Genomic DNA, 22650 nt, shown 5'->3' with positions numbered 1-22650 from the left:
TATAATTTTATTGTTTATATTTTTGAGACAGAGTCTCATTATGGAGTTCAAACTGGCCTTGAAATAAAGGCAGTCCTCTTGTCTCCCAAGGGCTAGGATTACAGGTGTAGGCCACTATAATTTAACTACTCTGACAGTATTGGGAAAACATAGGTATGAAATTTCACTTGAGGGGCTGGCAATATAGTTCAGTGGCAGAAGCACCTGCCTAGCAGGTGCAAGGTCCTGAGTTTGATTCCCAGTACAAAAACAAATTTTTTAAAATCACTTCTTGGCCCTTTAGCTAAGATCAAGTGTAGTACCTGTTTTTATTAGTTTAATATCTGATATGTTCTCTATGTGAGGACAATATATTAAATGGATTTTTGGACTTGGAAGAAGGACCACGCACCAACCTGGTATTGCAGTACCTACAGGAATGGTGCACCCCTGTGGGGGTGGGGGGAGAAATTTGAGGAAATTTTATGAAAATCATCTTCCTTTGCTTTTATCAGTAAACAAACATTCATAGAGAGGCTCACTTGGTTTTTTGGCTTGCTGTCCCCTTCATCAGCTTATGATCTTTTGGTTCCAGAACCTTAGAAGATCTGCCAAGAGCTTTTGCCTGGTTCATTTTTTTAGCAGGGATAATATCTTCATCTTCACTGAGAAAATCACTGATGCTGTTGTCAGATTTCTATAGTGGGGGAATAGAAACAGACACTAAAAAATAATTGCTTTGGGGAAAGCAGTTAGGAAATATTTCTCTGCAAGTAAGCAAGCTCTTCTTTTTACACACACCATTCACTTAAAAAGGTAACAAAAAAGCCAGAATGTTGGAGGACTTCATGAGACTCTAGTATAGGTGAAGTTTCCAGCAGGTAAAGGATACAAAACGGGTGATGTGGTTAGGAAGGTAGTCAGGGTTAGGTTCTAATGTCATACTTAAGGCTTATGAGACATCTAGTGTGAACTAGTAGAAAAAAGTCAGAATTTATGCCACATAGACTAGGATGAGAATTCCAGTTCTGCTGCTTAATGAACATACTAAACATCTCTAATTTTAGGTTTCATGATGTGTAAATGTAGATAATACTATCTTATTGGGCTATTAAAGAATTAATTTAAATAATGAATTAAAAACACTTGGTACAGTTCTCAATAAATGATAGATAAATATGTAAAGACTCTGGGACATAAAAAATGGGTAGTAAATGAGTAATAAAGAAACCCTTTCTTCTTTGCCCTATAGATAATGTAGCATACATGATGACTGTTAAGGTAAGAAGTCACGAAGTACTAGCAATTCAAAATGTCGTCCCAGTCTACCTCTTCCTCAATTCCAGTGCTGCTATTTTCTGGCTCTCTCTCACACTTTTAACAATCCAATAGCTCTGTTTCTGGCAATTGTCTTTGCAATTTGCTTACTGCATGGCTGATAGATTAAGATTCCTAAAGCACTATTTTATTATGTCCTTTTTTTCCCTCATTAGACATTCATAATCTTTCACACAGACTGGCTGCATTGTGTTACCCTCTGTCTTATCAATTCCTTTCCCACTCAAATTCTCTGTTCCCTCTTTCGGTTATTTTTAGTGCTGGGAAAATAAACCCAGGGCCTTACACATGGTAGGCAAGTGCTCTACCACGGGGCTACATTCCCTATCCTCTCCACACAAATTCTTTTCTGGTTAAAATGTATGCTTTTCAGTGTATACTGAATAGGTCATTCTTTCTACTTCTTGATGGTCATTCAAAACATCATCTTTCAAGTCTTAGTTAAAATGCTATCTTTTCTTATAATCTCATGTAACTAGATTTCCCTGTCTCCTCTGAATCCTTGTAGCCCTCACTGTCTTACTAGTGAGCTGGAATAAACTATAAACTATGTTGTATTTCAGCTATCTTTTTTTGACCTGGTAAAAAGGGAAATCAGGAGTGCTGTGGTTTGAGTGTATCTGTCAAAGACTCATATGCTGAAAACTTGGTTCTCACTGTGGTGATGCCGTTTTAACAGCGGGATCTCTCATCAGTAAGTAAAATGTTTCTGCAGTCTTTTGTGTAAATAAGCAGTCAAAGGAGGATCTGAGGATATACCTATATTAGCTCTTCTTTAGGATCTGAATTTGAATTTTGGCTCTAACATCTACATGTATCCTTGGACAAAACATTCAATCTTACTGTCTCCTTATCTATAAAATGAAGATAGTTCTTCTTCAGGTTATCATTATGATTAAATAAGAGAAGGCATGTAAAATGAGTAACTTCTTTCTGGCAAGTCTGTCATGCTCACAACTACCGATATTATACATACTCATGTTCCTGAAGCTTCACATTCAATGACTTACGGGTGCCGTATAAAACAAGTTCTCCAGGAGACTCTGATCATACTGAGGGTCATTCGGCTCACTGCTGCAATACACATCACTCCCAGGAGAGGGGGAATCTGGAGGGGAGCCTAATCCATCCCAGCAATGATCTTTGCATAATTCAGTACTGTAGAGATATGAAAAGTAAAACAGAAGGACTAACATAAGTTTAGGAAGAAATATTCTTCCTTTAGTCAAAATTTCTAAAGTTCTAAATCTGGAAGAAGATGTAGCAAAAGACCCACGTTAAACAGAAGACCACTAGATAAATATTACCAGTTACAATCTACCTCCTATGGGTAGTACTTAAAACTCACTGCTGACTCTGATTGTGACCTCTCACATCTACTCAACAATTGGCCACCTATTATGTGCGAGGTCCTGCATGACACATAGATGCTAAGATAACACAAATTGTACTCTTGTGGGGTTTAGCTTTAGTAGGAAGAAACAAAGGTAACTATAACTCAGTAGTTAAATGTTATTGTTGTTTTTGTGGAACAGAATGGCTAATTCATAAATATGCCTTTCATTAAGCAAGCATATGTATTTGGGATTTATTTTGGCATGACTGGTTTTATGTAGGACATAAAAATGAGTAAAAGACAACTTACAATATATTTGTAAGCTACTGGGAAAATATACATAAAACTATAAACTTGGAATTTTAAGGAATAATTTCACTTTCTCTTTTTAAAATTTCATATCATTATGATAGTATTGTAGAGCACAGTTTTTACTTTGTACTTTTTCTTTGGGGCCCTTGTATAAACTGGAAATTTTTTATCAAATTGCTTATGTACTATTTTCTTGAGAATTTAAGTATAGCCATTAGTTTATAAAAGAAGTAAAGTAGAAAGAAATAGTAATGAAATGTGTAGCTCAGTGCCAGACACAGCATTTATAAATATTGTTGTTTTAAGAATTTATTAAGGCCATCAACATATTTAAGTGCAGTTACTACAAGAGAAATAAAACAAAAAAAAATCTATCTATCTATATATTTTGCCTTCAAAAGGCTCATACTTTGAGAAAGGAACAGGACAAGATGTCCAATATCACCATTCTGGTTCAATATAGTTCTCAAAACATTAGTCAGAGTAATCAGGCAAGAGAAATAAAAAAGATATGTATCATACAGGAAACAAAGAGGTGAAATTATCATTTACACAGAAGACCCAGAAAAATCCACTGAAAGACTCCTAGAATAACCAAACTTGCTAGAGTAGCAGGATACAAATCGGCACACAAAAATCAACAGTGGTTTTTTTATTTTTTTTTTTTAAATCAACAGTGTTCCTGTACATCAATAATGAACTTACTAAGAAAGAAATTAGGAAACAAATAGCATTCACAACAGCACCAAAATAAAATATTTAGGTATTTACCCAGCCAAGGAAGTAAAAAACCTCTATATTGAAAACTACTATTATGTCGAGATTATCTTGTGGTGAAACACTATTTTGTTTAAATGGCTGTGTTTTGACCTGCGCTGTTTTGTAGTTATGCCCTCTTTTTTTTCTCTCAATCTCCTTTTTATTATCTATGTTTTCATTTTTATCCTTTTAAGGGAAAAATAAATAAAAAATAGGATATATTATAGTAACCCACTTTCATTTCCTATTAACTTGATTTGAAACTCTGTATTGCTCTCACCATCTTGTTTTGACTGATTTTCCTCTATTCTGTTATGCTTGATAGTACCAAGTTTGAAAGTATAGGCAACAACTATGAAGACAATAAGATTCATTGTGACGCCCATTCTGGTTGGCTATTATCTTCTTTTGAAGTCCTCTAATGTTTCCAATGTTTTGGTTTTATTGGTCTTATTCTTTACTGTTTTGTTCAATTTTATTATAACTGATGATATAGGCAATTCTTTTTAAGATAACAAGAGGCATTATGGTAACCTTTGTTGATCACCTTGTATTTTGTTTTTACATTATGTATTATGTCCATCCTTTTGATTTGACTGTCTCTGTCCTGGTATGTCACATTTGGTTTTACTGTCTTCAAAAAAAAAAGTAGTAAGAACTGTGGGAGTAATAAAACCCAAAATGTGTAATTGTCATTGTACAAAAGAAAGGAAAAGAAAGTTCTCTAAAAGATATAACTGCATATATATTTAAGTGTATAAGATAGATAACCATATTACTGAGTTTTGTTGGATCATTGAACAAAACTGTTTGCAGTCTCACTGTTTGAAAGTCCCCTCTATATGCTTTAATTTTGTAACTTCAACAACTATTTCTAAGATGACAGTATGTAATTAACTAGTGATTTCCTACTGTTTATTTTTTCTGAAATTCTGTATAACTTGTACCCTTTTTCTGTTTTTTTTTTCTCCTTAAATAAAATTAAAAAAAAAAAGAAAACTATAATACTCTGAAAAGAGATTGAAGAAGACATCAGAAAATGGAAAGGTATTTTTGTTCCTAGAGAGGCAGAACCTATTCAGTCAAAAATGACTGTACGTCCAGAACTGACAAATTTAATCCAATCCTAATCAAAATATCAAAATTCATCAAAGGGCAGGAATTCATATGGAACCACAAGAAACCCAAAACAGCAAAATCAATCCTGGGTAACAAAAGCAAAGCAGGAGACATCACAATTCCAGGTTTGAAATTACATTACAAACCTATAGTAATAAAAACAGCATGCATTAGCACAAAAATAGACATGTGTATTAATGAAACAATGCAGGACACAGAAACAACTCCAGGCAATATAGATACTATATTTGATCTTTGACAAAGGGGCCAAAAACACACACTGGGTGAAAGATAGCCCCTTTTAATAAAAGGTGCTGGGAAAATGGGATGTCCACATACACACTTAATGAGATATCACATATGAGATATCATGTACTAAACTAAAATAGAATGGATCAAAAATCTAAATGTTAAAATAGAAACCAAGTGCTGAAAGATGGATAAAATTCTTGAAATCAAATGGTTAGATAACGATTTTTTGAATAAACCCCTTACTGTACAAGAAATAACATTAAGAATCAACAAATGCAATCATATTAAATTACAAAGTTTCTACCCAGTTAAAGTAACAACCAACGCAATGAAGAGACAACCTACAGGATGGGAAAAATTTTTTTTTGCCAGCTATTCTTTGGACAGAAGGCTAATATCTAGAATATATAAAGAACTCAAAAACTAGAATCCTCTCATCATAAAGACTCAATTAAGAAATGGGCTTCTGAAATCAACTGCCACTTAGAAGAAGTACAAATGGTCAATAAATACATGAAAATGTTCAAGATGTATAACCATTAAAGGATGCAAATGAGGCAGTAGTAAGAGTTCATCCTACCATAAAAATAAAGAATGGCTATCATCAAGAAATAAAGTAATAAATGTTAGTCAGGCTGAGGGGAAAAAAGAGTCCTTCTTATACCGTTGGTGGGAATGTAAGTTAGTATAGCCATTATGGAAATCAGTTTGGAGATTACTCAAAAAACTAAAACTAGAAATCCAATTAACCCAGCTATTCAGGTAACTCAGTAACTCAGGTATCCCTGTGAGTTAAAGACATCATAACTACAGTGATACATGCATACTCATATTTGTAGCAGTACAATTCAGAATAGCTACATCTTAGAAGTAGCCTATATACTTACTGAAAAAAAAAGAATGGATAAAGAAAACATAGTATTTACAGACTCTCTGCCATAAAGGAGCATGAATTTGAATAACGTGCATGAAAATGGATGCACCTTGACATCATGATGTTTTAGAAACACAAGCTTAAAAATATTACATGGCTTCTCTTTTATGAGGAACCAAAAATATAAACCACAAAATAAAAGACAATAGAAAAAAGAGAAATAGGTAAATTTTAATTATATATTTTATATTTTATTTTAAAAAGAAAAAACAGCCGGGTGTGATGACTTATGCTTGTAATCCCGGCACTTGGGAGGCTGAGGCAGGAGGATTGTTTTGAGTTCAAGGCCAGCCTGGTCTACAAAGTGAGCTCAAGGCCTGCCTGAACTGCATAGAGAGATCCTGTCTCAAAAAGACAAAAAAAAAAAAAAAAAAAGAAAAGAAAAAGAATAAACAATAAAGACAATGATACAGAATTTTAAAACAAGGCAATAGATTAACAATGGTTAACATATCACTTATTGTTATCTTCATAGTAACTTGCTCAGATTACAAGATATAGACCTGAAAAACTGATCAATCAATATTAAGCACAAACCATTCTTTTCAATGAACTAACATAAATTAGTAGTATAATTATCTTAGCTATCTTGTGTGTATATATATATATATTTTTCTTTTTCCTTTTTTTCTTTTCTCCTTTCCATCATCCCAGTTGTTCTTTCCTTTTGAGCAGTTTCTTCCCCTTTCCTAATATCTATTGTACATTTTGGATCTTATTTACTCTTTGCGTTTCTTTTATTAGAGAGACAATATGATGTTTACATATATGAGTCTGATTTATTTCACCTATGAGTATGGTTCTCAAGTTGCATCCATTTACCTATAAAGCCTCGAGTTTATCCCTCTTTATAACTGAGTAGTACTTTACTGTATAAAAATACATGTTTTTTATCCATTCCTCAGTTGGTGGGCATTTGAGTTGTTTCCAAGATTTAGTTATTATAAATTGTGCTGCTGTAAACATGGGTGCACATGTATTGCTGTGGTGTGATGGTTTCAATTCTTTTGGGAAAATACCCAGGGGAATAGTTAGGTCGAATAGGATCTCCGATTCTAGTTTACTGTCGAATCTCCACAATGATTTGCATAGTGGTTGTATGAGTCTTCACTCCCAACAACAGTGGAGAAGTGTTCCTTGGGAAATAGATCTTTTATAAATGAGAAGGGCACCAAGAGATGAGAGGAAAAAGAACTGAGGGGAAAGGGATGAAAAAAGACTTGAGAAGAGTTATGCACATGTTAACTCCCACAAGGAATGTAATCATCATGTACTACAAACATATATTAATAAAAAGTAAAAATTGAAAAAGAGAAAATTTGTATATCATATAATTTACCTATAGGATATGACTAATTCAATAGCTGTTAGTATATTCACAAATATGAAAAATTGTCAGCACAATCAATTTTAGAAAATTTTCATAACCTCAAAAGAAAATGCAGCAGCATTTAGCTATTATTACCCTCCCAGCCCTAATGAACAATATCTGTCTTTTATAAGACTTGCCTATTTTGGATATTTCATATAAATTGAATTGTAAGATATATATCCAATTTGGGACTGGCTTCTTTCAATTAGTGTGTTTTCAAGGTTCATGAATACATGTGTTAGCATCTCATTTGTAAGGCTAAATAACACTCCACTGATAGATATTCCACATTTTAAAAACCCCCTTGATAAATGTGATCATTATATATAGCAAACATATGTCAATAAAAAATAATAAAAATTAAAAAGTAAAGTGGTTGCATAATTTTATATTCCTATCAGCAGTATACTAGGATTCTCCACTTCATTATCAACACTTGTTATGTTTTACATCAGGCATGTCTAACCTGCAGCCCACAGGCCACATGAGGCCCTGGATAGCTGATAATGCAGCCTACGGATCTTAAAACTTTTAACTTTATGATGTAATTTTTAGTGATACTGGGTTTTTTTTTTTTTTTTGTAAACTTTGCTCTATTTTATTGTGTATTGATACATAATTATAACATTTATGCTAAAATTGTTAGAGTGTTCTGGTGCAATAGAGAACTAAAACTGCAAAATGAACAGGTTTATTGAGTTGAGGACGTGGGAAGGTGCATACAACCCATGGCGGCTGGGCTGTCTCCTTCAACCAGATACAGAAAGGCAGAGGGTTATACGATTAAAGTGGCACATGGGAAGGATAATGATGACGTGTGAGGAATTGATTGGAATTCTCTGTGCATGCAAACAGGAAGGAGAGTTGCAATTGGGGCTGAATTAGTGATACTCTTTATGACTCAAGTAGTGCTCAAACATGACCGTGTAGGTAACAATGGACAGTGCATAACAGCCCAATCCCCACCTCCTTTGCCATTCAGTCAGTAGAATTGAAAAAATACATTACAGATGCTACATGTGCTTGTGTGATCTGGCAAGTAAACAGTAACTGTCAGTAGCAGTACCTCAACCTAGTATTTATATATATCAACTATATATTTCTGCATGTGGCCCAAGGCAGTTCCTCTTCAGTCAATGAGGCCCAGGTAAGGTAAAAGGTTGGATATGCATGATCGTATGCTAGTAGGTATAAAGTGATATCTCATTTTGGTTTGTATTTCCTTGATAACTAATGGTGTCTAGTATCTTTTCATGTGTATATTGGTCATTTAGACATACTTTGGCAAAATATTCATTCAGATCTACTGCCCATATTTTAATTGCATCTATCTCTTACTTGAGTTATATAAATTGTTAAAAGTTCTGCATTACTTAAGACCTTTATTAATACTTTGCCAATCAGTATTTTTTTTGTACTGGAAATTAAACTCAGGCACTGTGCCATTGAGCTATATGCCTAGCCTTGTCAATCAGTATTTCTAAGTCCTTTATCAAAATTTTTTCCTATGCTGTGTTGTTTTTCCACTCTAATAAGATCACTGGATGAATAAAAATTTCTATTTAATGAAACCCAATTTATGTATTTTTCTGGTAATTTTAGCTCTTCAATTTAGGTTTTAATCCCTCTTGATTTAATTTTTGTATGTGGTGTGAGGTAAGGATTCAGCTTTACTTTATCCATTTACCCTAGCATCATTTGTTGAAAAAGCTCCATTCCCCATTGAACAATCCTGACAGCACTGCTGAACATCAACCCCTCAATGATATGTGGGTTTATGGGCAGAGCTAGGACATTTTGCTAGGGAAGCTACAACTGTTGATATCTCTATTTCTTTTCTCTTAAACTAGACAGCTTCTAAGAAGTCAGAATATCCTACTGGAAGGCAGCATAGCTGTCAGTGTACCAGGAACCAAGAAGGAAAGGGGGTCTGGGGCTGGATTGTTTTCATCATTTCATATGAAGATTTTAATGTGCTCTCCTTCCCCTTAGTGACGTGTCTACCTTTCCTGCTTGAGGTAGTTTTTTCTGTTTTACCAGTTATACTTGTCCTTCTAACTTCCAAAATTTTATTAACATCTTTCATTTCCTATCATCTCTTTTGGCTCTTGTGATTTTATGGCTTTCTTCTTTCTTTACTACTATTTTACTTCTTTTCTTTTCTTTTTTTGGTCTTTTTAAGACAGGGTATCGCTACACAGTTCAGGCTGGCCTTGAGCTCACTTTTGTAGACTGCAGGTCTCAAATTTGAAATGATCTTCCTGCCTCAGCCTTCTAAGAGCTGGGATTACAATTGGGTACCACCACGCCCAGCCACCTATTTAGGCTTAAAAAAAAAAAAAAAAAAAGAGTAAGCATACAAAGATGTACATTAACCTTATTTTCATCCTAGTATATACTCCCTGGGTGAATCTGTCTACTTTTAAGATTGCAATTGCTACAATATAGCTAATAAATCTTTAGGCCAGTCCTCTCACCTAAGCTTCTGTTCTATATACTTAGTAAAGATGTTGAGTATTTTTATATATTTTACATCCGTTACTTTTTACTGTCTACTAAACAACATTTAAATGTAGACAGTTCGTTCATAGATTTACAGGTTCAAATCTGAATTTATCTTCAAAGTCTTGCCCCATACTTGCTTGAAGATTTCTATTTTAATTGTTGTGATCCATGGAGTTCTTAGAGCAAAAACCCCAACGGCTTTAAAAAAAATTTGAAAAAAATTTTCTTGTCCTTTTCCATACCTAGTAAGTCAGAAAATCATATAATTTCAGCTTTTAATTTCTTATCTATCCACCTCCTCTAGGGAGAAAAAATACCCACATGCTTTCCCATTGCTCTTATCTAGTTGATTTTCCACATGGCCAGGCTCATCTTGCTCTTCTTTTCAAAATACTGAGTCTACCTAATTTCTAATAGGAAGTCTAAACTCTTTAATATAATATTCAAAGTCTTTCAAGGTCTGGCCTTGGCTTTTCTTTATTCAGTTTACCTATCTCGCCATTATAATATTGTTAGGACTTGTAAATGTTCCCCTACAGCCTCATCATTCATGGGTGGGGCTTTTCAGAGGTGGCTAAATTTAAAGTGTGTGATACAGAGGTCAAGGGTGTGTGGTACTGGATTAATCCACTAAATGGTTAGCACAGCCCTGGGTGTGGATAACAGGAAGGCCTATCCTAGGTGTGGTGTAGCCAGGATGGAATATAAAGGGAGGCTTGCTACTGCTGCTTCCTGCCTGCTTTGCCATGGATATTTTTCCTCTGCCATGTCCCCTGCCAGCCAATTATGGATTGAAACCTCTAAAAGTTATGAGTTAAAATAAACTTTTAACTTGTGAGTGTTGGATATTGTGTCTCAGCAACAAGAAAGTAACTAAGAACTAAACAAAACACTCCTAAAATTCACTGGACTCAGAAGAGACCTAGAATAGCAAAAGCAATTCTGGGCAACAAAGGCAAGGCAGGAGGCATCATAATCCCTGACTTGAAATTATACTTCAAAGCTAATGTGATAAATTCTATATGGTATTGGCAAAAAAACAGACCTGAGGATCAATGGAAAAGAAGATGCAGAAGAAACTCCAGGCACACTCAGCCACCTTATCCTTCACAAAGGGGCCAACTATGTTCAGTAGAAGAAAGATAGCCTCTTCAATAAACTGTGTCAGAAAAACTGGCTTTCCAAATGCCAAACACTAAAACTAGATCCATGCTTATTACCATGCACTAAACTAAAAGCAAAATGGCCTAAATATCTAAACATTAATACAGAAACACTAAATCTACTGGAAGAGAAAATAAAATAGAAGTCTTGAAGACACAGATGTAAGTAGAGATTTCATGAACAAAATCTGTACTGCACAGGAAATACTAAAAAGAATCAACAAACAGGATCTCACCTTACTAAAAAGCTTTGCACAATAAAAGAAATCACAAACAGTGAAAAGATCACCTACGGAATGGGAAAAAATTATAGCCAGTTGTCCCTCAGACAAAGGACTTCTATCTAGAATATACAATGAATTGAAAGAAAAAATCAGACCCCCTCAAATCAAAGACCCAATCCAAAATGGGCATACATGAAAATACAAATGGCAAATATATGAAAAGATGTTCAACAGCATTGGTCATCCAAGAGATGCAAATTAAAACCACACTGAGATTCCACCTCACTCCAGAAAGAACGGCTTTCATTAGGAAATCAACCAATAACAAATGCTGACAAGGTTGTGCAAAAAAGGAACCCTTTTCCAAATGTTGGTGGATGTGCATACTGGTGTACCCATTGTGGAAACCCATGTGGAGACTCCTCAGTAAATCAGGATTAGAGGTCCCATTCAACCCAGCTATTCCTCTTCTGGGTATCTTCCCAGAAGAATTAAAAATATCATACCACAGCAATATATGTGCACCCATGTTTATAGCAGCATAATTTGTAATAGCTAAATCCTGAAAACAACCCAAATGTTCACCAACTGAGGAACAGATAAAAAAGATGTGGTTTTACTTATATAATCGAGTACTACTCAGTTAAAAAGGATAAATTTGAGCCTTTTATAGGTAAATGGATGTAACTTGAGACCACAGTCATAAGTGAAAATAGATTCACAGTGTAAACATATAGTTTTACTAGTGAAAGAAGCTGAACAAGTAAATAGGATTCAAAATGTACAATAAATATTGCAAATCGGGAAGAAATTATTCAAAAGAAAAGAGAACCTGTGATGGAGTAAGGGGGAAAGGAAGGAAGGCAAAAGGAGAAAAATTATATATATATATATATATAAAATAGTATATATATGCATATATATATACACACTAGTTTCTCTTAGTTCACTGGAAAGAAAGGTTTGTGCTAATATTGTTTGGACAATATCTGGTGCTTATTTATTTACTTGGTCCCGGGAATTGAACTCAGGACCTTGTGTTTGCCAGGTAGGCTCATGCTTGTATCTTGTACCTTGAGTAACTACCCTGAAGATAACAATATGCAATGTATTAATTACTGTTACTCTCCTAGTATCTTGTTTTGAAATTGTTTTATTTTTTCTTTTTATAATAAAAAAGAAAGTAACTAGGACAAACACCAAATGATTATGTAGTATTGTCACTTTTCTAAATTTTAACAAAATTAAACTAATTTACTTTCTGAAAAACATTTTTTTCATACCTCAATAACTCAGCAGACAGTGCTTTTAGCTACTATGCACTACTACACTTCCAAAATAGGTACAGAATCTTACCCAGAGATAATAAATAGATGAGGCTGGTTTGAGGGGACATATTAGTAGTAACAGTAATAAAAAGTTTCTAATAATCAAACTACTATGTTTCAAGCATGGTGTTAGCTGCTTTATGTGCATCATTTCTATTTCTCACAACAATTTTGCAAGGTTACAAATAATTATAATTTTATTGGTGCCTCTGAAGTTGAGATACCTGCTTAAAAATCATACCACCAATAAGCAACAGACCTTAAATTTCAACTTGAGCATGTTTGAAATTCATGCTACTTTCATCATCCTATGCTGTCACTGGTGGTAGAAAAAAGCATTGGGTGATAAAAAGGGAAAACTGACTGCAGATATTTCTGTAAATGAAGCCCAGAAAAAAGGATAAAGACTAGCTTTTTATTTAGTAGGAAACAGGTAGTAGTTTAAACAACAGGATAAAGGACTTGGTTAGTCTAAAGAAGTTTTGCTCTAAGAAGATGAATCTAATAATGTACTTAATGAATTGGAGAAAAAAATTAAGAAGGAAGAAAGCTAGTAAGCTGGTTAAGAGCACTTACCCTGGAGCTGGAGATGTAGCTCACTGGCAAAGCACTTGCCCAGCATATGCAAGGCCCAGTTTGATGACTAGCAACACACACCCACACACACACAGATGTGCACATATACACACAAGAGCACTTACCTGCCTAATAGCAACTGTATAGCTCTAGTATCAGTTTTTATATCATGCTTCCTAAATGTATGCTCAGTTGCAGAGAGGACTTGATCTTCAATGTGATCTTTAAGTTGATTCCTAGAAGACAAGGGTCTGATTTTAAAGTGTGGAAAAACATTTTTCACTAAATGGCTAACAGATAGCAAAAATCTAAGTCATAATTAACTTAGCTAAGTAAAAATAGATGTGGTTGGTCTGACACAGAAAATTTAATATACTTTAGACAACTGCCTTTACTATATACAAAACTTGACACTTTGCAAGTCTCTTTCCTATACCAGAATAACATTTTATTTCTGTAAAGTAGGGAAAAAGGTCCCCACCATCTTATATACAAGCATTCCATTCAGAAAGAGTGAATAATTAACTCACATACACATTTAGCAAGTATCAGTGTTAGGACTTAGATTTTGAGTATCTTAAACTCCCAGTTTAGGCTTCTTTCCCACCACATTAAGAATTATTTGCTGAATTTCTAAGAATATGCAGTTTATAATTTGACAGAAAACACAGGTTAACAACTATTAAGCAAGGAACTATCTATCCTATAACTTACTGTGCTGATGATGTAAGAGAATCTTCCTTCACAGAAGGATGAACTTTGTCCAACAACATGCTAGCATCTGGGCTTGACTTCATTGCAGAAACCACCATGGCATTACGCAGTTTATTGCCTTGTTCTAACAGAGCTGAAGGGACCGAAGTAGAAAAAAAATCTGAAATCCAGCAGAAATATCTGCAATATACAATATATTTTCTTCTATCATAGAATTTGCCACACGGTAATGGCTTATGTATCTGCCTTCCTCACCAGTTTGAGATTTCCTTACAACATTCACTTAATAGATATCTGCTGAGTTTCTGTGCGCCTTGTTTTATATGCTAACATTGTATCAATGATGAAATTTCTATTCCAGAAAGACCAACCTTCTTTGGGAAGTCATTATTTCCCCATGCATTCAATTACTCCAATTGGTATTGGTACGTAATAAAGTTAATGGCACTGATAATTTATTTATATATCCAGACAACTTACTGAATCCTTATTGTGAAAGAGTTTCAATGTCATTCTTGACCAAGAAACATATCAATATCACCTTTAGGAGCCATAGTGATATCTATAATTATTCTAAGTTTATACATGTATGAAGAATGTCAAAAAACTTCCATGACTCACCCAATATCATATACTAGGTAATGGAAAAGCTAAGATAAAATCCAAGGCTCCAGACTTTCTGATACGTTAAAGTCAGCCTATTTCTCAAGTAACAGTAACAATACCAGGTAAATGATTATTGAAATCTTATCATGTGGCAGGTAGCACCCTAAGTACTTTGAAAGTATTAATTTACTTAATCCTCCCAACATCCTCTGAGATATGCAGTATTTCATTTTCTAGGTGAAAAAACTGAGGCAGAGATGGTAAGTAACTTCCCAGGTTATATGCATGATACATGTACAGTACTTCCCCATTATCTGTGGAACTGTATTCTACAAATTGTCATAAATATTAGATGGAAAATTCCAGAATAAACAATTCATAAATTTTCAATTGTATGCTGTCCAGAGTAGCATGATGAAATCTTATGCTGTACCATCCTGGATGTGAACCATCCCTTTATCTGATATTATTCATGCTATGTATTTCATCTGCCAGTTTGCTACATACCATAGTAGCTATTTCAGTTATAAATAACAGTTATAAGTTACTGTTAAAGTAACTTTTTTATTTTAAAAAGGGTAAAATTAAACACAACAAAACAGGACAAAACAGAACACAAGAAAGCAATGTAAGAGACATAAATTTCAAAGCAACACAATCAGAGATCTTCACTATCTAACATATTATTTCTTGTTTTCTTCCAAATAGTTGTTCATTACCTACCCAAAGAGAATTCGCATGAAACAACATAGTATAAAACTGATCTGAACAAGATGAGGAAGGTGTTTTAGATCTTCAAGATCAGACAATAGGGAAGTCAACAATGGCTGTCATAGTGTCTCTCATTCTCTTCAAATAGCTGTCAATATCTTCATGTATGTTGAAATTAAACAAAACAAAACAGGCTAAAATCACTCTGATCAAAGAATAATAGTATTGCTGGATTTCACATCCTGATGCTATGGAAGCAGCACTGGGTACTGCAGTGTCTTTTTTCCTTCAAAGTAGTTGTTCATTTCATCACGTGTTATATAATCAGTTCTCATAAACTGTTTATAGGTTCTACACATGTATGAGTCTCTACATGTATTTCTATCATTTCTTTATTAGAGAGAAAAACAAAACAAAGCAAGACAAAACAAATTTCTATAAAAAGTGAAACAAAAAAGTCATATAAAATCACAATACAAGGTGATCTACAACGGTCACTGTATTGTCTCTTATCTTCACTCGAATTGTCCATATCATCAGGCATAGCATAATTAAATATACCAATACATGATAATAATAAAAACAAAACATTGTAGACAGTGTAAAACTTCAAAAGCAGGTAATAATTAAACCAGAGTGGGTATCCTAGTGAATCTTGTCATCTTCAGTGTAATTGCCTATACTCTCAGACTTGATACTATGAATCTTAAGAGATTTAAATAAAATCTGTCAATACAAAACAGCAAACTAACAAACCAAATTCAAATTAAGATCAGTAATGATAAAACAGTATAACAGGGCTTACACAGAGCTTCAGATTAAGTTAATAGGAAATTAAGGATGATTACCATACTATATCCTGCTATTTTGGGGATAGCTTTCTATGCCCTCAAATTTAGTACAAATAGACAAACTGGAACAGAATATAATCCATCTAAACAGAGTGGTGTGAGTGATGTAGCTTTTAAATCCTGATACACTATTTTTTAAAAATTTTATTTAAGGAGAAAAAAGAAAAAAAAAACAAAAGGGTACAATTTATACAGAATTTCACAAAAGATAAATCACTAGTTAATAGATTACATATTGTCATCTTAGAAATAGTTGTTCAAGTTACAAAATTAAAGCATATAGAGTGGACATTCAAACAGTGAGACTGCAAACAATTCTGTTCAATGATCCAATAAAACTCAGTAATATGATTACCTATCTTATACACTTAAATATACAGGCAGTTATGTCCTTTAGAGCACTTTCTTTTCCTCTCTTTTGTACAATGACAATTACACATTTTGGGTTTCATTACTCCCACTTTTCTTACTACTTTTTTTGAAGAGAGTAAAACCAAATGTGACATAACATGACAGAGTGAGTCAAATCAAAAGGATGGACATAATACATAATGTAAAAACAAAATACAAGGTGATCAACAATGATTACCATAATGCCTCTTGCTATCTTAAAAAGAATTGCCTATATCATCAGTTATAATAAAATTGAACAAAACAGTAAAGAATAAGACCAATAAAACCAAAACATGGAGACATAAGAAGACATCAAAAGAAGGTAACAGTCAACCAGAATGGGCATCATAATGAATCTTACTGTCTTCATAGTTGTTGCCTATACTTTTGAACTTGGTACTATCAAGCAAACAGAATAGAGGAAAATTAGTCAAAACAAGATGGTGAGAGCAATACAGGGTTTCAAATCAAGTTAATAGGAAATTAAAGTGGGTTACTATAATATATCCTGCTATTTTTTATTTATTTTCCCTTAATTAAAAGGATGAAAATGAAAAAGTAAATAATAAAAAAAGATTAAAATAAAAAAAGGGGATTGAGATAAAAGAGGGCATAACAACAAAACAGCGCAGGTCAAAACATAACCATTTAAGCAAAATAGTGTTTCACCACAAGATAATCCCAACATAAAAGTAGTTACCATAGTGTCTCTTTCCTTGAAATCTTTGAGTATAACTTCGTACACTGTAGCATCACACATATCAAGACAATGTAAAACCGTTCAAGAGAATGACAGTATTACAGGGTATTTAGAATCAACTAACAGAAAATGAACAATGGTTTCTGTATAATCTCCTTGTCTATAAAAGTTTTTGTTTATATTATCACATATAATAAAATCCAGTAAGATACAACATGTTAAGACTGATGGAGGCAGAAGAAAAAAAGCTTGATGGGACTTCAAAACATGATATTAAATCAGCACTATTATGATGTCCTGTTTTCTCCAAAATAGCAGTTCCTTCTCTGTCTCATTTCTGTTGAGCTCTTTTTCTGTCATTAGTTGTCAGTTTGTCTTCTTCATTTCGCTTTCTGCCCCATTCATTGTGGCCTCTCTGCCACTGTTTCTGGAATCTTGGTATTTTTCTTTTGTAGAATATCCTGCAGTATTCTCTGTAGAGTTGAATTGGTGGTTGCAAATTCCCCTAGTTCCTCTTTATCCTGGAAGCACCTTGTTTTTCCATCAATTTCTAGGGACAGTTGTGCAGGATATATCAATCTTGGCTGGAGGTTATTATCTTTCAAAGCTTGAATTATTTCCCTCCACGCTCTGCTGTAATTCTGATGGGTGTTCCATTGTAAGTGATCTGTTTCTTGTCTCTGACGGCTTTTAATATTCTGTTCTTATATTGGATTCCTGGAATTTTGATTATTATATGCCTGGGTGTAGCTCTGTTTGGGTTGTAGGTGGCTGAGGTCCTGTATGCCTCATACATCTGAGTATCTTTACCTTTTGTTAAATTAGGGAAATTCACCTGGATTATTTCTGTGAAGAGCTTTCATAGTTCATTTGTTTGTGTCCCTACTTCTTCTTTTTTTTTTTTTTTTTGTTTAAAACATAAAGTGAATTTTTTTTTATTTAAGGAGAAAAAGAAAAAACAGAAAAAGGGTACAAGTGATACAAAATTCAAAAAATAAACAGTAAAAAATCACTAGTTAATAGATTACATATTCTCATCTTAGAAATAGTTGTTCAAGTTACAAAATTGAAGCATATAAAGTGGACTTTCAAACAGTGAGAGTGTGAACAGTTTTGTTCAATGATCCAAAAAACACTCAGTAATTTTGTTACCCATCTTATACACTTAAACATATATGCAGTGATAACCTTTAGAGCACTTTCTTTTCTTTTGTACAATGACAATTACACATTTTGGGTTTATTACTCCCACAGTTCTTATTACTTTTTTTGAAGACAGTAAAACCAAATGTGACATATCAGAACAAAGTCAGTCAAATCAAAAGGATGGACATACTAGATAACATAAAAACAAAATATAAGGTGATCACCAATGGTTACCATACTGCCTCTTGCTATTTTAAGAAGAATTGGAAGTTATAATAAAATTGAACTAAACAGTAAAGAATAAAACCAAAGCATTGCAGACATTACAGGATTTTAAAAGAAAATAATAGTCAACCGGAATGGGCATCATAATGATTCCTACTTCTTGTTTTATGTTCTTAATTCATAAGTTATAGATCCTCTTATCATCTTCTAGCCTTTGTATTATTGCTATTTGATTTCTTGTTATTTTTAAGAAGTTTTTCATTTCATGCACCCACCTTTCAAATCTGTCCTCCAGTTGAGATAATCTATCCTTAATTTCTTTCAAGCTGTTAAGCCAGCTTTCAATAGAGTTTCTAGTTTCCTGGTAATCTCTTTGAACTTGCTTCACGTATTCTATGTTTTCTCTATTTTCTCCATCAAACAATTCTCCCCTTTTTTTCTGTTCCATTCCACCATCTGTTTTTTCTCGGGCGGTGCTTAGCATTTCTCTAACTATTCTACTTATTTCTTGCTTTACTTCATTAAATACTTCATTTTTGAACTCGTCTATGAGGCTCCAGAGATATTGCTTTATGTCTGTTGGTGCCGTGTCTGATATTACATGTTTTCTGTCTTCATTCTCTTTTGTATTTACCTTTCCTGGATCGGTGTTCTCAGGATTGGGGACTGAGGACCCTTTCTTATTGCTCCCTCTTCCCATACTTTTTGTTCCTTCCATACAAGTGTATATAGGAGGCCCAGTTTTTTTCTCTTTGTCTATTACAGTTTGTTTGAATTGTGCCAGCTAGGAGTTCCCACTCACTGCAGTGTACTAGGGAGACACAGACCTGGGCAGCCTCTGCTGGGCCCGCCCCTCCAGGTCAACCTACTGAAGGCTTCACTGCTAGGGTGCACCGCCAGGCATTGGGATCTGGTTTGGGCTAGCCTCCTGGATCTTAGTCCATGGCGTCACCAGGCCAAGCGCTCCCCACCAATCCCGCTTGAGAGAGGAATATGCGACTAACGTCACTGCAGTGTCCTGTTCCAGCTAGTCTGTCCGGTCCCAGAATGTCCTCTGTTGGAGCCTCCTAGTCTATGAAAGGGTCCCCGTTTCTCTCACTCACCACAGCTCGATGCAGGGCTCCCTGCCAGTCCCGCTCTCAACTCCTTTTGGTTTGCCGATTCTGGCTCTCAGAGATTTCGTGGGCTCTATCTCCCTACTGTGCCGATTCTGACACAGCAGCAGTGGCAGGAAATTCAAATCACAGTTTCCAGAGGCGCGGGTTCCAGCTTCAGTGCTGAAATTTTATCTGTTCCTGTTATAGCATCGGGATTGCATTTCCAGTTGGTTTCTCTGAGCTTAGTTCGTTCCTGGGTCGGCAGGGTATATCTCCCCTTGCTTAGGACTCCTCACACTGCACCATCCTGAAATCCTAATACACTATTAACAATATACTCTGCCTTCTTTTTTAAGATGACTACTGCCCTTTCACTCCTACAGGGTGCACTGCGCATTATAGGTCCCACCAAGCCCTTCAGTTTTTAGCTTGGCGGGGCCAACCTCCTTTTTACCTAAGTGGTTCTGAACCTTCTCACCCCTGGACTTGAGCTTCAAGGTTTTCTTTTGTTCTAGCTAAGTAGCTCTCTACTGCACATAAGTATCCTGTCTTTCCAACCTATCTGCAGGTGCTGGCCAAGTTGCCCCTATTTCTCTCTGGTTCCCTGTCACATAGAGCATTGTTTTCTCATATTTTAATTTTTGGTCCATAAACTCTTTTTCAGGATAATTATATTTTCTATACAGAGCATCTTGGTGGACTCTACCTCCTGATCTACTCTGCTTGTGTTTATTTTTTTAGTGTATTAAGGCCATCTATGTTAGAGATTATAGCCAAACTTCTCTGCCTCATTTCTGCTATGCTATTTTTCTGCCACTGGTTTCTACTTTTCTCCTTCATTCCACATTCTGCCCCATTCATTGAAGCCTCTTTGCCACTGTTCCTGAAATCCTGGTATTTTCTCTCTCTCTCTCTCTCTCTCTCTCTCTCTCTCTCATATGTCCTTCAGTATTCTCTATAGGGTTGGATTGGTGGTCACAAATTCCCCACGTTCCTCTTTGTCATGGAAGCATCTTGTTTCTCCATTGATTTTGCGGGGTACATCAATCTGGGCTGAGGGTTATTTTCTTTCATGGTTTGTAATACTGAACTCCAAGCTTTTCTTGATTTGATGGTCTATGTTGAGAAGTCTGCTGTAATTTTGATGGGTTTTCCTTTATAGGTGATCAGTTTCTTTTCTCTGATGGCTTTTAGTATGCTGTTTTTATATTGAATTTCTGGGATCCTGATTATTGTATGTCTGGGTATAGATGTTTTGGTTGTAGGTGGCTGGAGTTCTGTATGCCTCATATATCTGAATATCATTTCCTTTTCCCATGCTTGGGACGTTTTCCTTAATTATTTCTGTGAATAGCCTTTGTATTTCCTTTGTTTTTACCCCTGCTTCTTCAGTCACATTTTTTAATTCTTAAGTTATGGATCATCTTGCTGTCTTCTAGCCTTTGTATTGTTACTGCCTGTTTCCTTGTTATTTTTAAGAGATCTTTCCCTTCATGGTCACACACTGCAAACCTGTCTTCAAGTTTTGATAGTCTATCCTTAGTTTCTTTCAAGGAGTTTTGACAGTTTTTAATGGAGTTTTAAATTTCCTGGTAATCTTTTTGACTCTGCTTCATGTATTCTAGGTTTTCTTTATAGTCTTCATCTAACATTTCTGTCCTGGTTTTGTGTTTCTCCATTCTCCTGTCTGTGTCTTCTTGAGAGGTGCTTAGCATTTCTTTTATTAATCTACTTATATCTTGCTTTACTTGAGTTAATATTTCACTTTTGTGCTTGTCTTTGAGGTCTTGAAGATATCTCTTTATGCCCACTGATGCTGTGTCTGATATTGCATGTTTGCTGCCCTCAATCTCTTTTGTATTTTCTTCTCCTGGATCAATATTCTCAGAGTTGGGGCTTGGGGACTTCTTCTTCTTTCTCTTATCATGTTTTTGGTTTCTTCCATACAGGTGTATAGTGGAAGTCCCAGCCCCTTTCCTTGTTGGTTATGGTTCTTCTGAAGCGTGCTGTCTAGGGAATTAGTTTGCTCTTGGTCACTGAGGTGCAAGCAGGGGTGGTGTATGCCACCTCTCCCTCTAGGCCAGTCAACCTGCGGGGGCCTTCACTGCATTAGTGGGTGTGTCACACTTACAGAATTGGTTTGGGAAGACTTATTGGGTCTTGGCCAGGGGCCTGACCCAGGCCCAGCAGATCCCACCCATCTGCTCTGGAAGGCAGCAACTGACTGAAGTCACTGCTGTTCCTTGTTCATGCCCATCCTGCCCAATTCCAACATGTTGTCCAGTTGGTCGTCCCTTTTCCATGGGAGGGTCTTATTCCCAGCATTCACTGTGGGTTAATGCAGGTCCCTCGCTGGCTCTGTTCTCTGTTGGGCTCGTCAACCTCCAGCTTCAGCGCAACTGCCACTAAAATGAGTTGCAGCAGCACGAGTTCGGGCAGCTCCAGTGAGAGCGCCATGGCCACTAATCTTATCTGCTTCAATGGTAGCCCTGGGACTGCATGTGAGACTAGCCCTTTTCCCTTTAGTTTCTGCCTGGATCTAGAGGATCCATCTCCCTCTGTCTGGACCTCTCTAGGATGTTTTATTCGGCATCCGGGTTGTCTCTCTCAGGGAGGCTCTGTATATTGCTGCTTACCGATCTGCCATCTTTAGCTCCTCTGAGTAACTTCTTTTGAGACGGTGTTTCATTATGCAGGTCAGGCTGGCCTTGAATTGGCAGTGATCCTCTTGCCTCAGCCTCCCTAGTGGATTATAGGTGTAATGCTAGGCAACTCTTATTTAATAATGGCCCCAAAGCACAACAGTAGTGATGCTAGTAACTTTATTATATTATAGTATTATACTTAATCTATTTTATTGTTAATCTCTGACTACCTAATTTATAAACTATCACAGCTACATAAATAAAGAAAAATATATAGAGAGAGCTCAGTACTCTCTAATTTTCAAACATCTAGTAGGAGCCCTGGGACATATCCCTTTGGCATAAAAGGGGACTCCTATATAAAG

At 35.3% G+C, this 22650-nt stretch overlaps 1 protein-coding gene and 1 pseudogene across 6 annotated transcripts in view; one reads left to right on the top strand and one right to left on the bottom strand.

Annotated features, from left to right (window-relative positions):
• The window catches only part of C2cd3 (C2 domain containing 3 centriole elongation regulator), a 139080-nt gene that overhangs the window by 80024 nt on the left and 36406 nt on the right, over window positions 1-22650 (bottom strand). For all 6 annotated transcript variants that reach the window (XM_063256502.1, XM_013145304.3, XM_013145305.3 and 3 more), the window contains exons 6-9: window positions 13912-14044; window positions 13323-13433; window positions 2328-2475; window positions 522-676 (exon numbers count right to left, since the gene is read on the bottom strand). In XM_063256502.1, coding sequence (XP_063112572.1) covers window positions 522-676; window positions 2328-2475; window positions 13323-13433; window positions 13912-14044 — 547 coding nt within the window. The remainder of the gene's footprint in view (window positions 1-521; window positions 677-2327; window positions 2476-13322; window positions 13434-13911; window positions 14045-22650) is intronic.
• LOC111755106 (U2 spliceosomal RNA) lies at window positions 264-432 on the top strand (annotated as a pseudogene).

This window comes from Cavia porcellus, unplaced genomic scaffold (assembly GCF_034190915.1).
Source record: "Cavia porcellus strain 051 isolate PalLab524CR breed Dunkin Hartley unplaced genomic scaffold, mCavPor4.1 scaffold_9, whole genome shotgun sequence".
Taxonomy (NCBI): Eukaryota; Metazoa; Chordata; class Mammalia; order Rodentia; family Caviidae; genus Cavia; species Cavia porcellus.
Note: the sequence above shows the minus strand (reverse complement) of the source record. Positions and strands in the feature narration are given on the sequence as shown.